This window comes from Mixophyes fleayi, chromosome 5 (assembly GCF_038048845.1).
Source record: "Mixophyes fleayi isolate aMixFle1 chromosome 5, aMixFle1.hap1, whole genome shotgun sequence".
NCBI lineage: Eukaryota > Metazoa > Chordata > Amphibia > Anura > Limnodynastidae > Mixophyes > Mixophyes fleayi.
Genome location: NC_134406.1, coordinates 252787774 through 252803555, shown reverse-complemented (window position 1 = coordinate 252803555; position 15782 = coordinate 252787774). Strand labels below are relative to the sequence as shown.

The following is a 15782-nucleotide window of genomic DNA, read 5'->3' as shown; positions in this document are numbered from 1 at the left end:
CCTTGTAGTGGGAATAGTGGGGCGGAGTAACAGCGGAGGTCACCAGCTCCCAGCCTGATGCAACGTGGGTGCAGTGCAGGTGTCAGACGTCCTTACCGGTGTGTGTCATCCCCATGGCTGCCCCATCTAGCTCGGTGACCCCTGCACTCCCCACCTCCCCCCCTGCTTCGCTGGGAGCACAACTGTTCAGGCACGTCCAGTACGAGAACCTGGTGGCCGGCCTGAGTGGGGGCGTCATATCCACCCTAGTCCTGCACCCGCTGGACCTGGTCAAAATCCGCTTCGCAGGTATCAGTGCAGTGTTTGTACCATTCACCTATCACCATGTATATATAGTCCAGTGTATGTCCCCTTCACCTATCACCTTGTATATATAGTCCAGTGTATGTCCCCTTCATCTATCACCATGTGTGTGTGTATATATATATATATATATATATATATATATATATATATATAATATATAAATGCTTAGTGGCGTCTGTCTGTGTGTGTGAAAAAAAAAAAAAAAAAAACAAGTTGCAGCGCCACCTGCTGGGCAGAGTTATACACTGACCTACTAAATTCTTAGTGTGTGTGGGGAAAAAATTCAAAAAGGGCTGAAATTTGGTAGGGCTCAAACTCATTTTCGTGAGGTAATTTTACCTCCTGAACACACATGTGTAGAGGCGTGCGTTAGTGTGTGTGTGGAAAAAACTATTTTCTCAGAAAGGGCTCATCCAATTGACCTGAAATTTGGTATACTGACATTATTTGACAAAAAAATTAGAATAGTCAAGTCAGTTAACTTCCATCATCCCCCCTTCCCCCCGTGGGAGGGGTAGTAAAGGCTAAATTTACGAGTTGAGGGGTCAAACTCATTTTCGTGAGGTAATTTTACCTCATGAACACACGTTAAAAAAGGCCGCTTGCGTCGGGAAGTAACGCTCTTCCCCTGAGGAGGCCTGGGCTAGGCCCAAATGCATGACAAGAACCTTTTTAAGACCTTAAGTATCTTGATTTGACTAGAATGCATGAGTATCATGCACGGGCTAACTTGTGATATATATATATATATATATTTCTTGAGGGAGAAGTGACAGTTGGGAGGGGTTGGTGGTTGCCGGGGGTGACAGTGGGGAGTGGTTGGTGGTTGCCGGGGGTGACAGAGCGAGAGGAGTGTGATACTCAGGACCGCTGAGAGAGATCCCTGTGTCTGGATAGACATCTGGATAGATGTGGCGATGAAAATGAAGGATGAGGTCCCTGTGTGCATAGTCCAGTGTCTGTACCCGTCATCTATCACCATGTATACATAGTCCAGTGTATGTATCCTTAATCTATCACCATGTGTATACATAGTCCAGTGCATGTCCCCTTCATCTATCACCATGTGTATATATAGTCCAGTGTATGTATCCTTAATCTATCACCATGTGTATACATAGTCCAGTGCATGTCCCCTTCATCTATCACCATGTGTATATATAGTCCAGTGTATGTCCCCTTCATCTATCACCATGTGTATATATAGTCCAGTGTATGTCCCCTTCATCTATCACCATGTGTATATATAGTCCAGTGTATGTCCCCTTCATCTATCACCATGTATACATAGTCCAGTGTATGTCCCCTTCATCTATCACCATGTATACATAGTCCAGTGTCTGTATCCTTAATCTATCACCATGTGTATATATAGTCCAGTGTCTGTATCCTTAATCTATCACCATGTGTATATATAGTCCAGTGTCTGTACCCGTCATCTGTCACCATGTATACATAGTCCAGTGTCTGTACCCGTCATCTGTCACCATGTATACATAGTCCAGTGTATGTATCCTTAATCTATCACCATGTGTATACATAGTCCAGTGTATGTCCCCTTCATCTATCACCATGTATACATAGTCCAGTGTATGTCCCCTTCATCTATCACCATGTGTATACATAGTCCAGTGTCTGTACCCATCATCTGTCACCATGTGTATACATAGTCCAGTGTATGTCCCCTTCATCTATCACCATGTGTATACATAGTCCAGTGTATGTCCCATTCATCTATCACCATGTATACATAGTCCAGTGTCTGTACCCGTCATCTGTCACCATGTGTACATAGTTGAGTGTCTGTATCCTTAATCTATCACCATGTGTATATATAGTCCAGTGTGTGTACCCTTCATCTGTCACCAAAAAATAAGAAGGGAGTACTTTGTACACCACCTTGAATGAACCTTTTTCTTTCCGTTTTCCAATCGTATATCACTGTCTACAGTGTCTGTCTTCTACCTCTGTCACCATATACATAGAACCCAGCATCTTTCCCCTTCCTATATCGCCATGTGTATATATAGTCCAGTTTCTGTACCCTTCATCTATAACCATGTCTATAGAGTCCTAATTATAATCCTGTATAATGGTTGTACATGTTTCTCTGTGTATAGTGACAGAATGTTACTGTACCATTTTATCTATAGTGATGATGCATATACATAACATTACAGTGATGTATCACTGTGTATAGTAACGGTACATGCATCATTGCGCATATAGTAACATTATTGCAGTGAGCAGTGATTATTTACTATGATAGTACAGTGTAGGCCCAGAAGAAGGGAACTATGAGTTTGTGCCTGTTTTTACTTCTATGTGCTCCTATTGCAGCTGCTCCAGTGCTGAACTGCCCCACTACGCACAGCACTGGGTGGTGTTGGATGAAAAGCTTTGATAATTGGACTAGCTCAGTGCTGTATTAGTGTTGTCAACAATAGCTGTGTTTTTTTTCTTGCAAGACATTTACATTATATTTGGGCGGTTATTCCACGGTATTTTTCATGGCACTGCTGATTTTTCATTTATTTTTGCTGTCTGTAAATTGACTGCTTTATGGGGATAGAGATATTTAAATAATTTCAATACTGATATATATCCACAGTTGGAAGATATATGTTTATTGTGTGAGGGTAAAATTCCAAATAACTTTTTGGGAGCAATACGGTACAGATGCTTCTCCATTAAGGGAAAACAGTGGTTTCACTGTCATTCTAACCTCAGGCCCAGGATATGAACTTCACGTCACTTATAGTGAGTTTTACCAATACCCTCTGGATTTCATAGGCTGAAAATATTGACAATCTTGTCCAGACACACATTTTCTTTTTAACCAATATTTTCCCCTTGTCGCTTTTTCATACTCTGGCAGATTCATTCTTTATCTCTTTTTCTTGCCCTTCTCCCATCTGCATGCACTAAACTACCAGACTCATCTCTCACTTGAGTATGATTAAGCATTAACTTGACTCAGCGTTCCTAGTTAATGTGACACTAGGAGCTGGAGGTGATTCCTCCTAGTATAGTTACTTGGAAGCAGAAGGATCCCAGGTTATGGATATGCTGTGTTTGTTGTTCTGTCTGTAGAACAATAAATTAGGGTGAATCGTCCAATGAATGAACGGTTAAGGGAGTTCTCTAATTTAAGAGGATGGTGTATGTTGAAGGTATTATATATAAAAACATTTTTGACACATGTATCATCGTTACTATGTCTACTTTTAAAATTTAATTTTTGGTTCAAATATTGAAGTAATAGGTAGAATTGTACAATCAAACAACTGGAGAGGGGCAGAAATTACCAGTGATTGAACGCACAAAGTCATCAAATGAAAAAACATGTCCAGTGCAGAGTGACTTTAATAAAACAAAGGCAACAGATCAACTTACATAGTTGGTATATTCAATCGAATTTTAATGCATTAAAATTGAATATGTTCATTCACTGGTGATGTTCACTTTCTGAATGATCACCCTGTACGTCAAGACCCTTTTGACATATTTTTGTGCCCATTTATTTGTTCTTGCACTCCAAATCACAATGACTTCCAATGAAACGGGTTTCATCTATGCCCCGCCGGTGTGCAATTCATTCCTGATATCACGGTTATACTTTCTCCACAGTAAATATTTCATCTAATGTTGCATCCATTGTTATACCGTTGTACACTGAAGAGAATAAGCTGTACCATCATATGTAGGAAAAAAATAATACTTTGTGTCTTTACAGTGAGTGACGGCCTGGACCTCCGACCCAAATACAATGGCATCCTGCACTGTATGTCCACTGTGTGGAGACAGGAAGGGCTACGTGGCCTCTACCAGGGGGTTACCCCTAATATATGGGGTGCTGGGGCCTCTTGGGGACTTTACTTTTTCTTGTAAGTATTTACAGTGTAACTGAATTGGCTGTTTTAAAGATGCTTCGTCTATAATGTAAATAGTTACTGGAAAACCAATAAGAATGGTTATCGGTGATTTATCATACAGATGAAGAAGACTTTCTTGCAACATTTAACTTGCTTGTCTTGCAGATTATGATTGGCACCAGTTAGATCTATCATTATCTTGTTCCACTTCATTGAAATTACATTACACTGTTGTGTTCTAGTGTAATATGGAGTAGTTAAGTCTACTCCTTCTGTATATTACAGATAAAGAGGCCATTTCTCTGAGGCTGTATTGTATGTATTCACTGCCTGTTCTGTAAAACATCACAGCATGACTTTCTGTAATACATATATGTCTGCCGATGTCCTGTGTGGTTTTACAGAGCACTAGATAGTGGCACCCACAGCGCAGTATAAAGCAGTACAAGTACAGTATTCATCTGAATACCGTGTTTAGTTCTGGAGGCCGTATCTCCAGAAGGATATAAATACATTAGAGACTGTACAAAGAAGGGCAACTAAAATGGTGCATGGCCTACAGCACAAAACGTACCTGGATAGACTAAAAGATCTTGATATGTATAGATTGGAGCAGAGAAGGGAACGGGGGACATGATACAAACTTTCAAATATATCAAGGGTTATAACAAGGTGCAGGGGGGGAAACATTCTACAAAGGAAGAGAAGCATTAGAACACGAGGACATGCACTGACACTGGAGGTTCAGAGGAAATGTGAGGAAAAATTACTTCACAGAAAGGGTAGTGGATAAGTGGAATAGCCTCCCATCAGAGGTGGTAGAGGATAATACAGTAGAGCAATTTAAACATGCTTGGGATAGACATAAGGATATCCTTACAAAGAACTAAAGATCAAATAGGCTTTGAGGTTACCATAGATTAAAAAACGGGCAGACTGGATGGGCCAAGCGGTTCTTATGTGCCGTCAAATTCTATGTTTCTTTGTTATGCTCATAGCTGTTATAACGCATGCATCACATTATCCAGAACAGAGTGAATATATCCACTAAATCAGGCCTTGACAACCTGTGTCTCTCCAGGTGTTGTGAAACTACAATACCCAGCATGCTTTGCCAGCTAATGGCCGGATATGCTATGACTTGTAGTTGGACAACACTTAGAGGGCCACAGCTTGTCAGGCCTGCTCTAAATAAATTAACTTTCCACCTATTTCAGTATAACTCCCTGGCTGTGTTTTTACTGGCTGGATAATGGCTAAAAGGTAAAATTTTAATGAGATAAATTAAATTCTGGTGTTTTGAAACATTTTTCTATACACAGATGCGGTGTTCTCTTATTACTGTATTACATACTGATTGATGCTTTATTTAACCCATCAGTTATAATGCAGTCAAAGCCTACAAGAAGGAAGGCAGGGCTGAGAACCTCACAGCGACGGAACACCTCCTGTCTGCTGCCGGAGCAGGTGAGTGGCTTTGTGGGGGGCGAGCTGTAGGTTCTTGTAGTACAAGCTGTGTAGAGGAACGTGGTATTTGTGTAATATCCATAAAAATGTTCTATTACGTCCTCTCTGGTAAGCACATTTTAGCTAAAATCTGCCCCATAGACCAGATATTAAGCATCGTTTAACCTGGAAGGAAGCCCTTCTTGTTGAACGTGATACAACATCCATGTCAAACACAAATCCATATACCGATGGAGTTTGAATCAAGAATCTAGCTGTGCCGCATTTATATATAGGATTGTGTAAGTGGCGGTGCTATTGTTACCAGCGTTGGCACGTTGTTGTTGTTGTTGTTAAGTGCGGCATTAATCTGAAAACAGCAGCAATAAAAGGTGTAACATGCACACATAGGTGTGTGCTTCCATCTTGCATCATTTTATATGGATACAAGTTGTTGCCCTATGGTATCTTATATCCTCGTGGCGTTTGCCATTATACAATCCACTATACACAGTATTTTAAATAGGGTTTGAGTTGGTCATGTGATGGAGGAATATAGACAGACTTGGCTAAAGGAAGAGGAAATGTTGTTACCTGGTTCAGTGACACATTTACACATCACAAATAATGTTGTAAAGTAAAATGATTGGGTGAAGTAGCCAAAAAGAACTGTCTAATGTCGCCTTTCTGCTGCTGATGTTTGTTATGTACTTTATTTATCTTTCTGTACGCAGGGGCCTTAACACTGTGCTTTACAAACCCAATATGGGTTACAAAGACTCGTCTGGTTCTTCAGTACGATGCCGGCATCGACCCTTCCAAACGTCAGTACAGGGGCATGTTCCATGCTCTGGCTACGATATATAGGCTGGAGGGAATCCGTGGGTTGTACAAGGTAATGTCTCTCTCTGTGATGTCCTATAATGTATGTGAAGATACAGATGCTGTATCCTCTATAACCACTCTGTTGTGTTTACAGGGTTTTGTGCCAGGCTTATTTGGAACGTCCCATGGTGCCCTCCAGTTTATGGCGTACGAGGAATTAAAAATGGAATATAATAAGCATCTCAATAAACCCAGTGACGCTAAGCTGGTAAAACATACCTCTATAGCTATTTAGTTTTACATCTACGTTTGTTTTCATGTTTTTAATATTTTTTTAATTGAACAGTCCATTCTTTTCCTTATCCTTTTCCTGATTGCTTCATAACAACCATTGAATGTGGAGTGTGTGCATATATACCATGTTACTAGTTCCTATAGCCAAACAATAAGACAAAAAAATGATTGTACAACCTCCGTTTCATCAGATGCATCTCCTGTGTTGTTTCACTGATTAAACTGGGATTTTACAATGATTTTATAAATAATTTACAATTATGGTAGTGTTGTGGTTCAATTCAGGTACCATGGCTTATAGATTGGTTATTTTTAATACATACGGGTAGATTTATCAAACATTGTAAAATGAAAAGTGGAGCTGTTGCCCATAGCAAGACCTCCACTTTTCCTTTTTAGAAGACCCGATAAATCTACCCCTATGTCCTCGAGGGATTCGCTTAGAAATATAACATACAGAACAAGTAATGCGTTATATCCTGGAGAGTGTTGTGTTGTTATCTAGTATTTATTATTTTGGTACATTTTAAAAAAAAAAGAGTAAAAATTTGTCTGAACATTTTTATCGAAAGTAATTCTCATAATCTGACATTTCTTGGCTGTAAACTTAATAAGGAAAGTATACATCGGTAGAAAAAGATGACCGCAAAGCACATCTTAAGATCCATGCCATATATATATATATATCTATCTATAATATAAATGTCTAGTGGCGTGTGTTAGTCTGTCTGTGTGTGGGGAAAAAATAAACCAAGCTGCAGCGCCACCTGCTGGGCGGAGTTATACACTGACCTATATATTTCTTGAAGGAGAAGTGACAGTTGGGAGTGGTTGGTGGTTGCCAGGGGTGACAGTGGGGAGTTTTTAACACCTTAAGTAGCTTGATTTGACTAGAATGCATGAGTATCATGCACGGGGTTAACTGACCTACTAAATTCTTAGTGTGTGTGGAAAAAAAACCTCAAAAAGGGCTGAAATTTGACATTATTGACGAGTTGAGGGGTCAAACTCATTTTCGTGAGGTAATTTTACCTCATGAACACACGTGTACAGTGGCGGATCCAGGGGGGTGCGATCGGGGGTTTGCTGCCGACGGCTGCACAGTGTGTGCAGGTCCGTTTGGCAGTGACAGTGTGCTGCCCGGCTGCTCTGATTGTGTTTTAAACACACTGTCCCTGCCTGTCACTGCCGAGAGGACCTGCACATACTGTGCAGCCCCCGGCAGCCTCAGAAGTCGGAAAGGGGGCGGGGCGATTTAACATCCCCCCCGGGGAACAAACATTTTCTAGATCCGCCCCTGCATGTGTAGCGGCGTGTGTTAGTGTGTGTGTGTCTGTGGAAAACACTATTTTCTCAGAAAGGGCTCATCCGAATGACCTGCAATTTGGTATACTGACATTATTTGACAAAAAAATGCATGAGTATCATGCACGGGTTAACTTGTGTGTATATATATATATATAAATACAAGTTAACCCGTGCATGATACTCATGCATTCTAGTCAAATCAAGCTACTTAAGGTGTTAAAAAGGTCCTTGTCATGCATTTGGGGTTAGGCCAGGCCTCCTCAGGGGAAGAGCGTTACTTCCCGACGCAAGCACCCTTTTTTAACGTGGTTTTGTCCACATGTCACCACCTCATCATTTTTCTCCATCACTTCATCCTTCATCTTTATCGCCACATCTATCCAGATGTCTATCCAGACACAGGGATCTCTATCAGCGGTCCTGAGTATCGCACTCCTCTCGCTCTGTCACCCCCGGCAACCACCAACCACTCCCCACTGTCACCCCCGGCAACCACCAACCACTCCCAACGGTCACTTCTCCTTCAAGAAATATATATATATTTTTTTAAAATCTTTATAAACACTTTTAACAATTAACAAATTAAAAACATCGTAGTATTCCAAATTTCAGCCCTTTCTGAGTTTTTTTTTCCCCACACACACTAAGGGGCATATTCAATTCCGATCCCGATCCGCGGGATCGCGCCGGAACGGCTGCAAACCTAATCCGCGGTACCGCAATAACGTAGTACTATAGGGCTGCATACAATAGGGCTGCGTACGAAAATCCGCGTTATTGCGCTACCGTATTACCGGCAGTACAGCGCATTTTCCGCGGTAACGCGCGTTACTGCGGATCGGATCGGAATTGAATATGCCCCTAAGAATTTAGTAGGTCAGTGTATAACTTCGACCAGCAGGTGGCGCTGCAGCTTGGTGGGTTTTTTTTCCCACACACAGACACACGCCACTAGGCTTTTATATAGTTTTTTTCTTTTAGATTTTTTTTCTTCTTATGAATCAACTTTTAGGGGTATATTTACTAAACTGCGGGTTTGAAAATGTGGAGATATTGCCTATAGCAACCAATCAGATTCTAGATATAATTTTGTAGAATGTACTAAATAAATGATAACTAGAATCTGATTGGTTGCTATAGGCAATATCCACATTTTCAAACCCACAGTTTAGTAAATATACCCCTTAGTGTTAATGACCATTCAATTTGTGTGGCATTAGTCTTTGGAGTTTGTAAGGAACTACCTTTTAATTTCTAAGAATTTGCAAAGCAACATATAAAATGAGCCTGTTCTAGATGGTCTGTTATATTACTGCGTTTTCCCTGATTTACACCAACACTATTTTCCTCCGTTGGAAGAAGTGAATTAGTGCAAAGAATTTTGTGGTTACACTGATCAAAGTTATACATAGTCCCCGTTTCCAATGTAGAAAACATTTCTGTTCAGTTTAAGATATGCGCGTAATAACACAAATGAATACCAATAGTCTCCTCTGCCGTATAGTAATAGATGTAAGGGTTAATGACATAGTGATGGAGGACAACCTACAACCATCTATTTACTAACCAGAGAATTGGGCCTATGAGCAGGGATTATCCTTTCTGTAATATGTGGTTGGCTTAATTACACGCTTCTTGTATTTGTCAATTAAAAAAAGCACATTTATGTCATGTCATCTGTGTGTATATACAGACTGTAATTTATGAAATCAGTCTCGTTGCTATAATACGTGATTGCCCAGTAATTCATACTTTGGTCTGTTATTATTTCAGAACACTTTGGAATACATCACACTGGCAGCGTTATCAAAGATATTTGCCGTGGCGGCTACTTATCCGTATCAAGTAGTGCGAGCTCGTCTACAGGATCAGCACAACCGGTATTCAGGGGTCTTAGATGTTATCAGCAGGACTTGGAGGTAAGTAGACAAAAGTCTTGTTGACGTAATATAGAAACAATTAAAAATACAGAGGTTCAGTTTATAATACATTTTACTAGAATAAAATTTTTCTGATCAGAAACCGTCCATGAGATATGTCTCTAAGGGGGAAACTCAATTAGCCACGAGATGCCAACGGACATTGCCCCACGCACCTTAGTGGCTAATACTGTACAGAAATCTCATTTTTATTTGGATCACTAATGAATATGAAGGAAAATGAGCAGAGATTTCTGGAAATCTTCAAAGCGAAGGGTCTGATCCTTTAAGGAGAGCAAAGCATAAAAAAATGAGTAACTTTGCACCTTGGCAAAACCATGTTGCATTGGAGGGGGAGGTAAATTTAAAATGTGGGGGCAGATTTATAGTTTGGGTAGGACATGTCCTAGATCAACTTTAAATTTCAGTGTAATAATAAAGCTATCAAGTATTTGTGTGTTACGTGAAAAAACAGCCAGTATTTAACTTGTGTCCAAAATAATAAACGTGTTTGTACCCCTTGCATTGTAACAGGGTTTGTCCAGAAGAACTTTTACTCCTTTTTTTTGCCTTACTTTCCTTAATGACTCAGGCCCGACGTGTCTCCGTGGACTGTTCCGGAGACGCGACGCGTCACGTTGCGCGGAATTGAATCTGCCACTACGTGTTTACTGTAGTTACCCCTGACAAGGAAGATTTAGGACCACCCTAAGTAGCCCACCCTATGCTTGGATAATGAGCAAAATAGGAATTGGTTACTAACTGGGGAAATGTGCGCAAACCAATGGCAACAAATCGGACGGTTTGTTCAATTAGTCTGATTTACTTTAGACTGATCAAAGCTCAGGCTTTGATTTTTTTTGTTTATTTATGACTCATTTAAAAAGTAACCCCAAATTCTAACTATGAGTGTTAAACCAAGAATGTTAAAATATGCTGTGTCTTTCTTAACGGTAATGTCCACTCTTGGAAAAATCCTGCCTATTTTCCCCTTCCCTCCACACACATCTAGCAGTTGGGGCACTTCCCTCTGGCTGGGACACCCTGTTACTTGAATCCCAGCGCTTCTAAAAGCCAATCCTATGCTTCTGTTGTGGTGTGGGAGGGGCCTAGACTGACGCCCTCTACCCGCGCTGCAAGCTAACGGCGCAATCGGCTTTCAGGGGTAGGTGATGTAAGCTGGGCTTGACCTTTTAAATCAAATTCTCAACCCAAATCTAAAATCAAAGAACTGCCTTTCCTGGGGGCTGCGTGCAGATCAGCGCTAGTGGGGAATGTTGGGATGAGTCAGAACACAAACTTATTCTACTCTCTCTTCCGTTCTTTATAAAGGAAAGAAGGTGTCCATGGTTTCTACAAAGGGATTGTCCCCAATGTGCTGCGAGTGACGCCCGCCTGCTGTATCACCTTTGTAGTCTATGAGAATGTCTCCCACTTCCTGCTGGGCCTACGGAGACCCCGTGATTGAGTAATACATTGACTGTGCTCGGGGGACTCTTGGTGTAAGGGGACGACCTGCAGACAACGGACGCGTCACCGAGAGGGGAAGATGCCGTCAGAACTTATTCAGGGTTTTGTGTTTATACCTGTGTAAGAGCAGGTTGTTGTATATTTATTACATTTATATGTACATTGCTTCTACAGTTGTATGTGTAAGCAAAGAATATTTTTATTTCTTACATGTTGGCCACTGTTTTCTACATTTTTATGTAATTCTAGTTTTATTTACTGTACAGCTTCTATGGTTCATAAGGATTGTAGAAAAATGTAACATTAAAAATAGCCAACAAATATGATCTCCGTGACCTTGTGCCTACGATTTGGAGTTGCGGCATGCTATTGTATGCTAGTTGTTTATTTTTTTTATCATTTATTTTTAAACACTTGAGCACATATTCTGGCTTTATAAAGCATTTTTTTCTTCAATACAGAGTATAGTGGGTTCCATTATGTTTGTTTATCTTTCTGTTAAAAGTATGTATGTACTGCTTTCTTAACTTACTTTGAGTAACTAGGGCTACGCGTATGTTTGAACGCAAGTAAAAAATGCAAGTGGGTATCCTCACATTGGAAACAATGGGTTCTATTGTCAGACCTGCTTCCATGCATAGTTCTAGTGTTAAAAACACTATTTAAATAGAAGTGCTTTAACATCAGTGGGTATGAGGTCTTGTGCTGGCATTCCACCTCCCTAGTCAAAAAATGTTCTGCTTGTAACAGTGTATGATACAGCAGACTTAATAATAATAATAATAATAATTATTAATATTATTGCACCAGTTTACATATTGAGCTTAAAATGGCAATCACACACAAACGTTTGTTTATTTTAATTTAAATGGCAAATAAAGTACCTTTTTAAGTATGCAAATGCTAGTCATTCTACAAATCATCTCCTTTCAAAAATCTCTCCAAGTATAGCTGCCAGTCACACACTCATGGCTCTTCGCATGTCATGTGATAGCGAAGGGGGGAGAAGGAGGAGGTAGATTTTACAATGCAGACAAGACTCAGAGGGGCGTTCCAAAATTCTCTGCTGACAGCATGTGACTGCTTGGTATGATGATCACATGACACTGGAAGCAGCAGAATTATGAATCATTAATAGCAGCCTGAAGAAACAAAGAATAAATGGTCAGTACCAAGAGTCGTCTTATAGCCCCCTGCGCAATCATTTGTGTCTGCAAAATAAAACAACAACAAAAAATGGTGAAGTTTTACAATGTAGTATTTTAAAAGGGAACTTTGCTGTATTTTAATTGTATTCAATAATACATAATAATACTCTGCGTTTTGTTACATTTATAGAGTTATCCCATAGGGCATTTTTGTCCCCTTTTGTCTTACACCAACACATTGGTAACATGTCACATTGGCACTTTATAACCATTGTAATATGGTACGGAAGACGTCAACTAGGGGCATATAAAGGTGAGGTTTCTAGTGATAACATCTCCTGCATCATCTTGTGAAGATTGCTGAAACGGTAATCAGCAGCTTGTTTTCAGTATTTTTATTTTTTTTATATTATCCACTGTGGTGTCATATTTCTGCATTCTAAATTTTATTGCAGCACTTTCAATTGCAAATTCCTTGTCCGCAGACAAGTTTTCAGCAGTAAAAATGACTTTAAAATCATCATAGTTGGGAAATGAGAATAACACCAAAATAACTCTCCAGAGAATTGATGGCCACAGGTACATTGCTGAAATGGTTAATCCCAAATGCTGCAATAACCCTGACATTTAAAGTCACTTTTGGACATTTTAATCCTTTTTTTTGTTTTACTTGGCTAAATAATATAATTAAGTGATGGGCTTTATAATGACATCTGTCCAGAGTGCTTCTGGTTATATCACTTACAGAGAGCAGAGATTGCCAGGTCAGTACTCTCTGGAGCAGTGTGTGTGATTGGCTTACAGTCTCCTAAGTAACAGGATTGTTCTGTGCTGATTACATATTGGTGTCGGCATACACAGAGGGCAATGATGTCGCAGCAAGTGTTCCACATATACAGTGTTATAATATTTGCGTCTACTTCTATATTAGCACACTTTAGACAGTTGTTGACGAATGCTGTGTTTATTTTAAGTAGAGCTACGGTGGTTTATTGGCATAAATCTGTACAATGTATTTTCCTTCATGTTTCATCTAGGAACGCCTTATTTTTGGTGGTTTAGTTGTCTATTAAATGACAGAAAAGAATATCCATTTTGCAAATGAGGGCTGTGCATTTATCTTACAAAGGATAATTTTCGAGTTACTTAAAGGAAAAAAAATGCCCGCATGTAGCATAGAAGATATTCAGGAGCCGTTCACATCTATCTGCTTAACTTGTGTTTTTCTTGTTCGAAAACACATAAAAAGGTTATTAAGTAGGAGTTTTTGCATGTATTGTGGACTTTAGATATATGTCAGAGGTATCACTTGGAAAGACAGGCTGCTCAGAAGATGCATAATAATGGGTCACAGCTTCCAATATATCTCTAGGAAAAAGATCAGCTACTTCCGTGGTCTGCAGTAATACTGTGATATACATTCCAGAAAGATTACAATCCTGCAGAGTGTATTCTTGCCGCTGTGTTTCACATTGTCGCGTACGTGGGCCGAACCATTCTTCATGAAAACCACAGCCTATGAATTCACCATCAACCAGTCTTATAGCTATTATTATTATTATTAATTTTTATTTATAAGGCGCCACAAGGCGTCCGCAGCGCCGTACAGAGACAAACAAATTGCAATACAATGGGAGACAGCACAGTACAGTAAACAGTAAGCACAGCAACTCAGTAAGCTCAATGCACAGCTAGAGAGGGCGGGGAAGGGGGAGGGAGGATCCGCAAACGACGGGGCCCAAGAAGGAGGGCGCGGAAGACAGGGAGACCCCCAGGGGGGAGGAGGGAGCGAGAGTGGACGTGGGGTGGAGGACCCTCGAGGAGGAGGGCTAAGTAGCTGGAGAGCAGAGTTAGAAGTGGTGGAAACAGGAGGAGAGATGGCCCTGCTCAGAGCAGTTTACAATGTAAGGGGAGGGGTGGACAGACAGAGAGACGCAGGGGAGAGAGCATTAAATGACTCTTACTGGAGCCATTGTTAATCGTATATGCCCCCGTGTATAGGAAATACCCCACAATGAAATCTTAGTGTTGCTGTGGCTCTTTGCACTAGAGCAGGCTTGGCTAACCTGTGGCATTCCCGCTGTTGTGAAACTACAAGGCCCAGCATGTTTTGCCAATATACAGCAGCTTATTGCTGGAAGGGTATGCTGGGACTTGTAGTTTCACAACACCTGGAGTGCCACAGGTTAGCCAAGCCTGCACTAGAGGATTAAGCACATCAGTGACTCTGGAACAGGGCTCTATGGAAATTGGTCTAGAGAACTTTGTGTTGCTTTGCATTACATTTGTTTTCCCTGCAGCAAATGCAAGCACAATTCAGGGGGGGGGGGGGGGGGAGGCATGTGAATTTGCCATACAGAAGGCTCCATTAAAGGTGGCATTGTCCTTGAACTGCCTTCATGCTTTTGTAATGTTATTAGTGATCCTGATTGCTCAACCTACATAATGAGTGCTTCCACTGGATATAGCATATCACCCAACATTTGCGTAGGTGACACCTGGGGTAGAGCCTAGTATTTTTGGAAACACTAGGCTGTTCTGTTCTCTCCTCTCCTTAAAACCTCTTCATTGTGGTGCGCCCAGGCCGAGCAGCAGAGAACAGAATATTTACCAACTTTCCCACCCACAGGACAGCACTAAAATAGGGACTGTTCCTCCTAAATCGGTTGTGAGATATGATATAGACAACTGCTGCATTTTAATCACTTTGCTGTCTGTGCAGTGATTGCAGAGTGCAATCATCAGGACTTGGCAGAATAAAGTATCTGATATCCTAATTCTGAGTTTATATGTAATAAGGGATTCAGTTGTGGTTCTTTTTCCCCAGAAATATCTAGACTATTGTATTTAGACAGTTTGCAAGTTTACAATATGAGGCATTTTGAAGTTTTATTAGTAAGACAGCATGTCCTCAACACATCTAGGGGCATATTTACTAAACTGCAGGCTTGAAAAAGTGGAGATGTTGCCTATAGCAACCAATCAGATTCTAGTTATTTATTTAGTACATTCTACAAAATGACAGTTAGAATCTGATTGGTTGCTATAGGCAACATCTTCACTTTTTCAAGCCCACAGTTTAGTAAATATACCCCCCTCGTCACTGAACTTTACAAACCACGGCTTTGGTATCTCACATAGAATGCAGCAACTAAAAGATAACTTGCACCAAACGACCATTTCAGATGGGC

General features: G+C 40.6%; 1 protein-coding gene across 1 annotated transcript; it reads left to right on the top strand.

Annotated features, from left to right (window-relative positions):
* The first annotated feature begins 5 nt into the window (after positions 1 to 5).
* SLC25A32 (solute carrier family 25 member 32) lies at positions 6 to 11923 on the top strand. Its single transcript, XM_075213919.1, has 7 exons — positions 6 to 288; positions 4043 to 4193; positions 5563 to 5648; positions 6362 to 6522; positions 6607 to 6720; positions 9828 to 9973; positions 11306 to 11923. Exons 1-7 carry the CDS (start codon positions 114 to 116, stop codon positions 11439 to 11441), a joined length of 969 nt encoding a protein of 322 aa, XP_075070020.1. The 5' UTR covers positions 6 to 113; the 3' UTR covers positions 11442 to 11923.
* The last annotated feature ends 3859 nt before the right edge of the window (positions 11924 to 15782 follow it).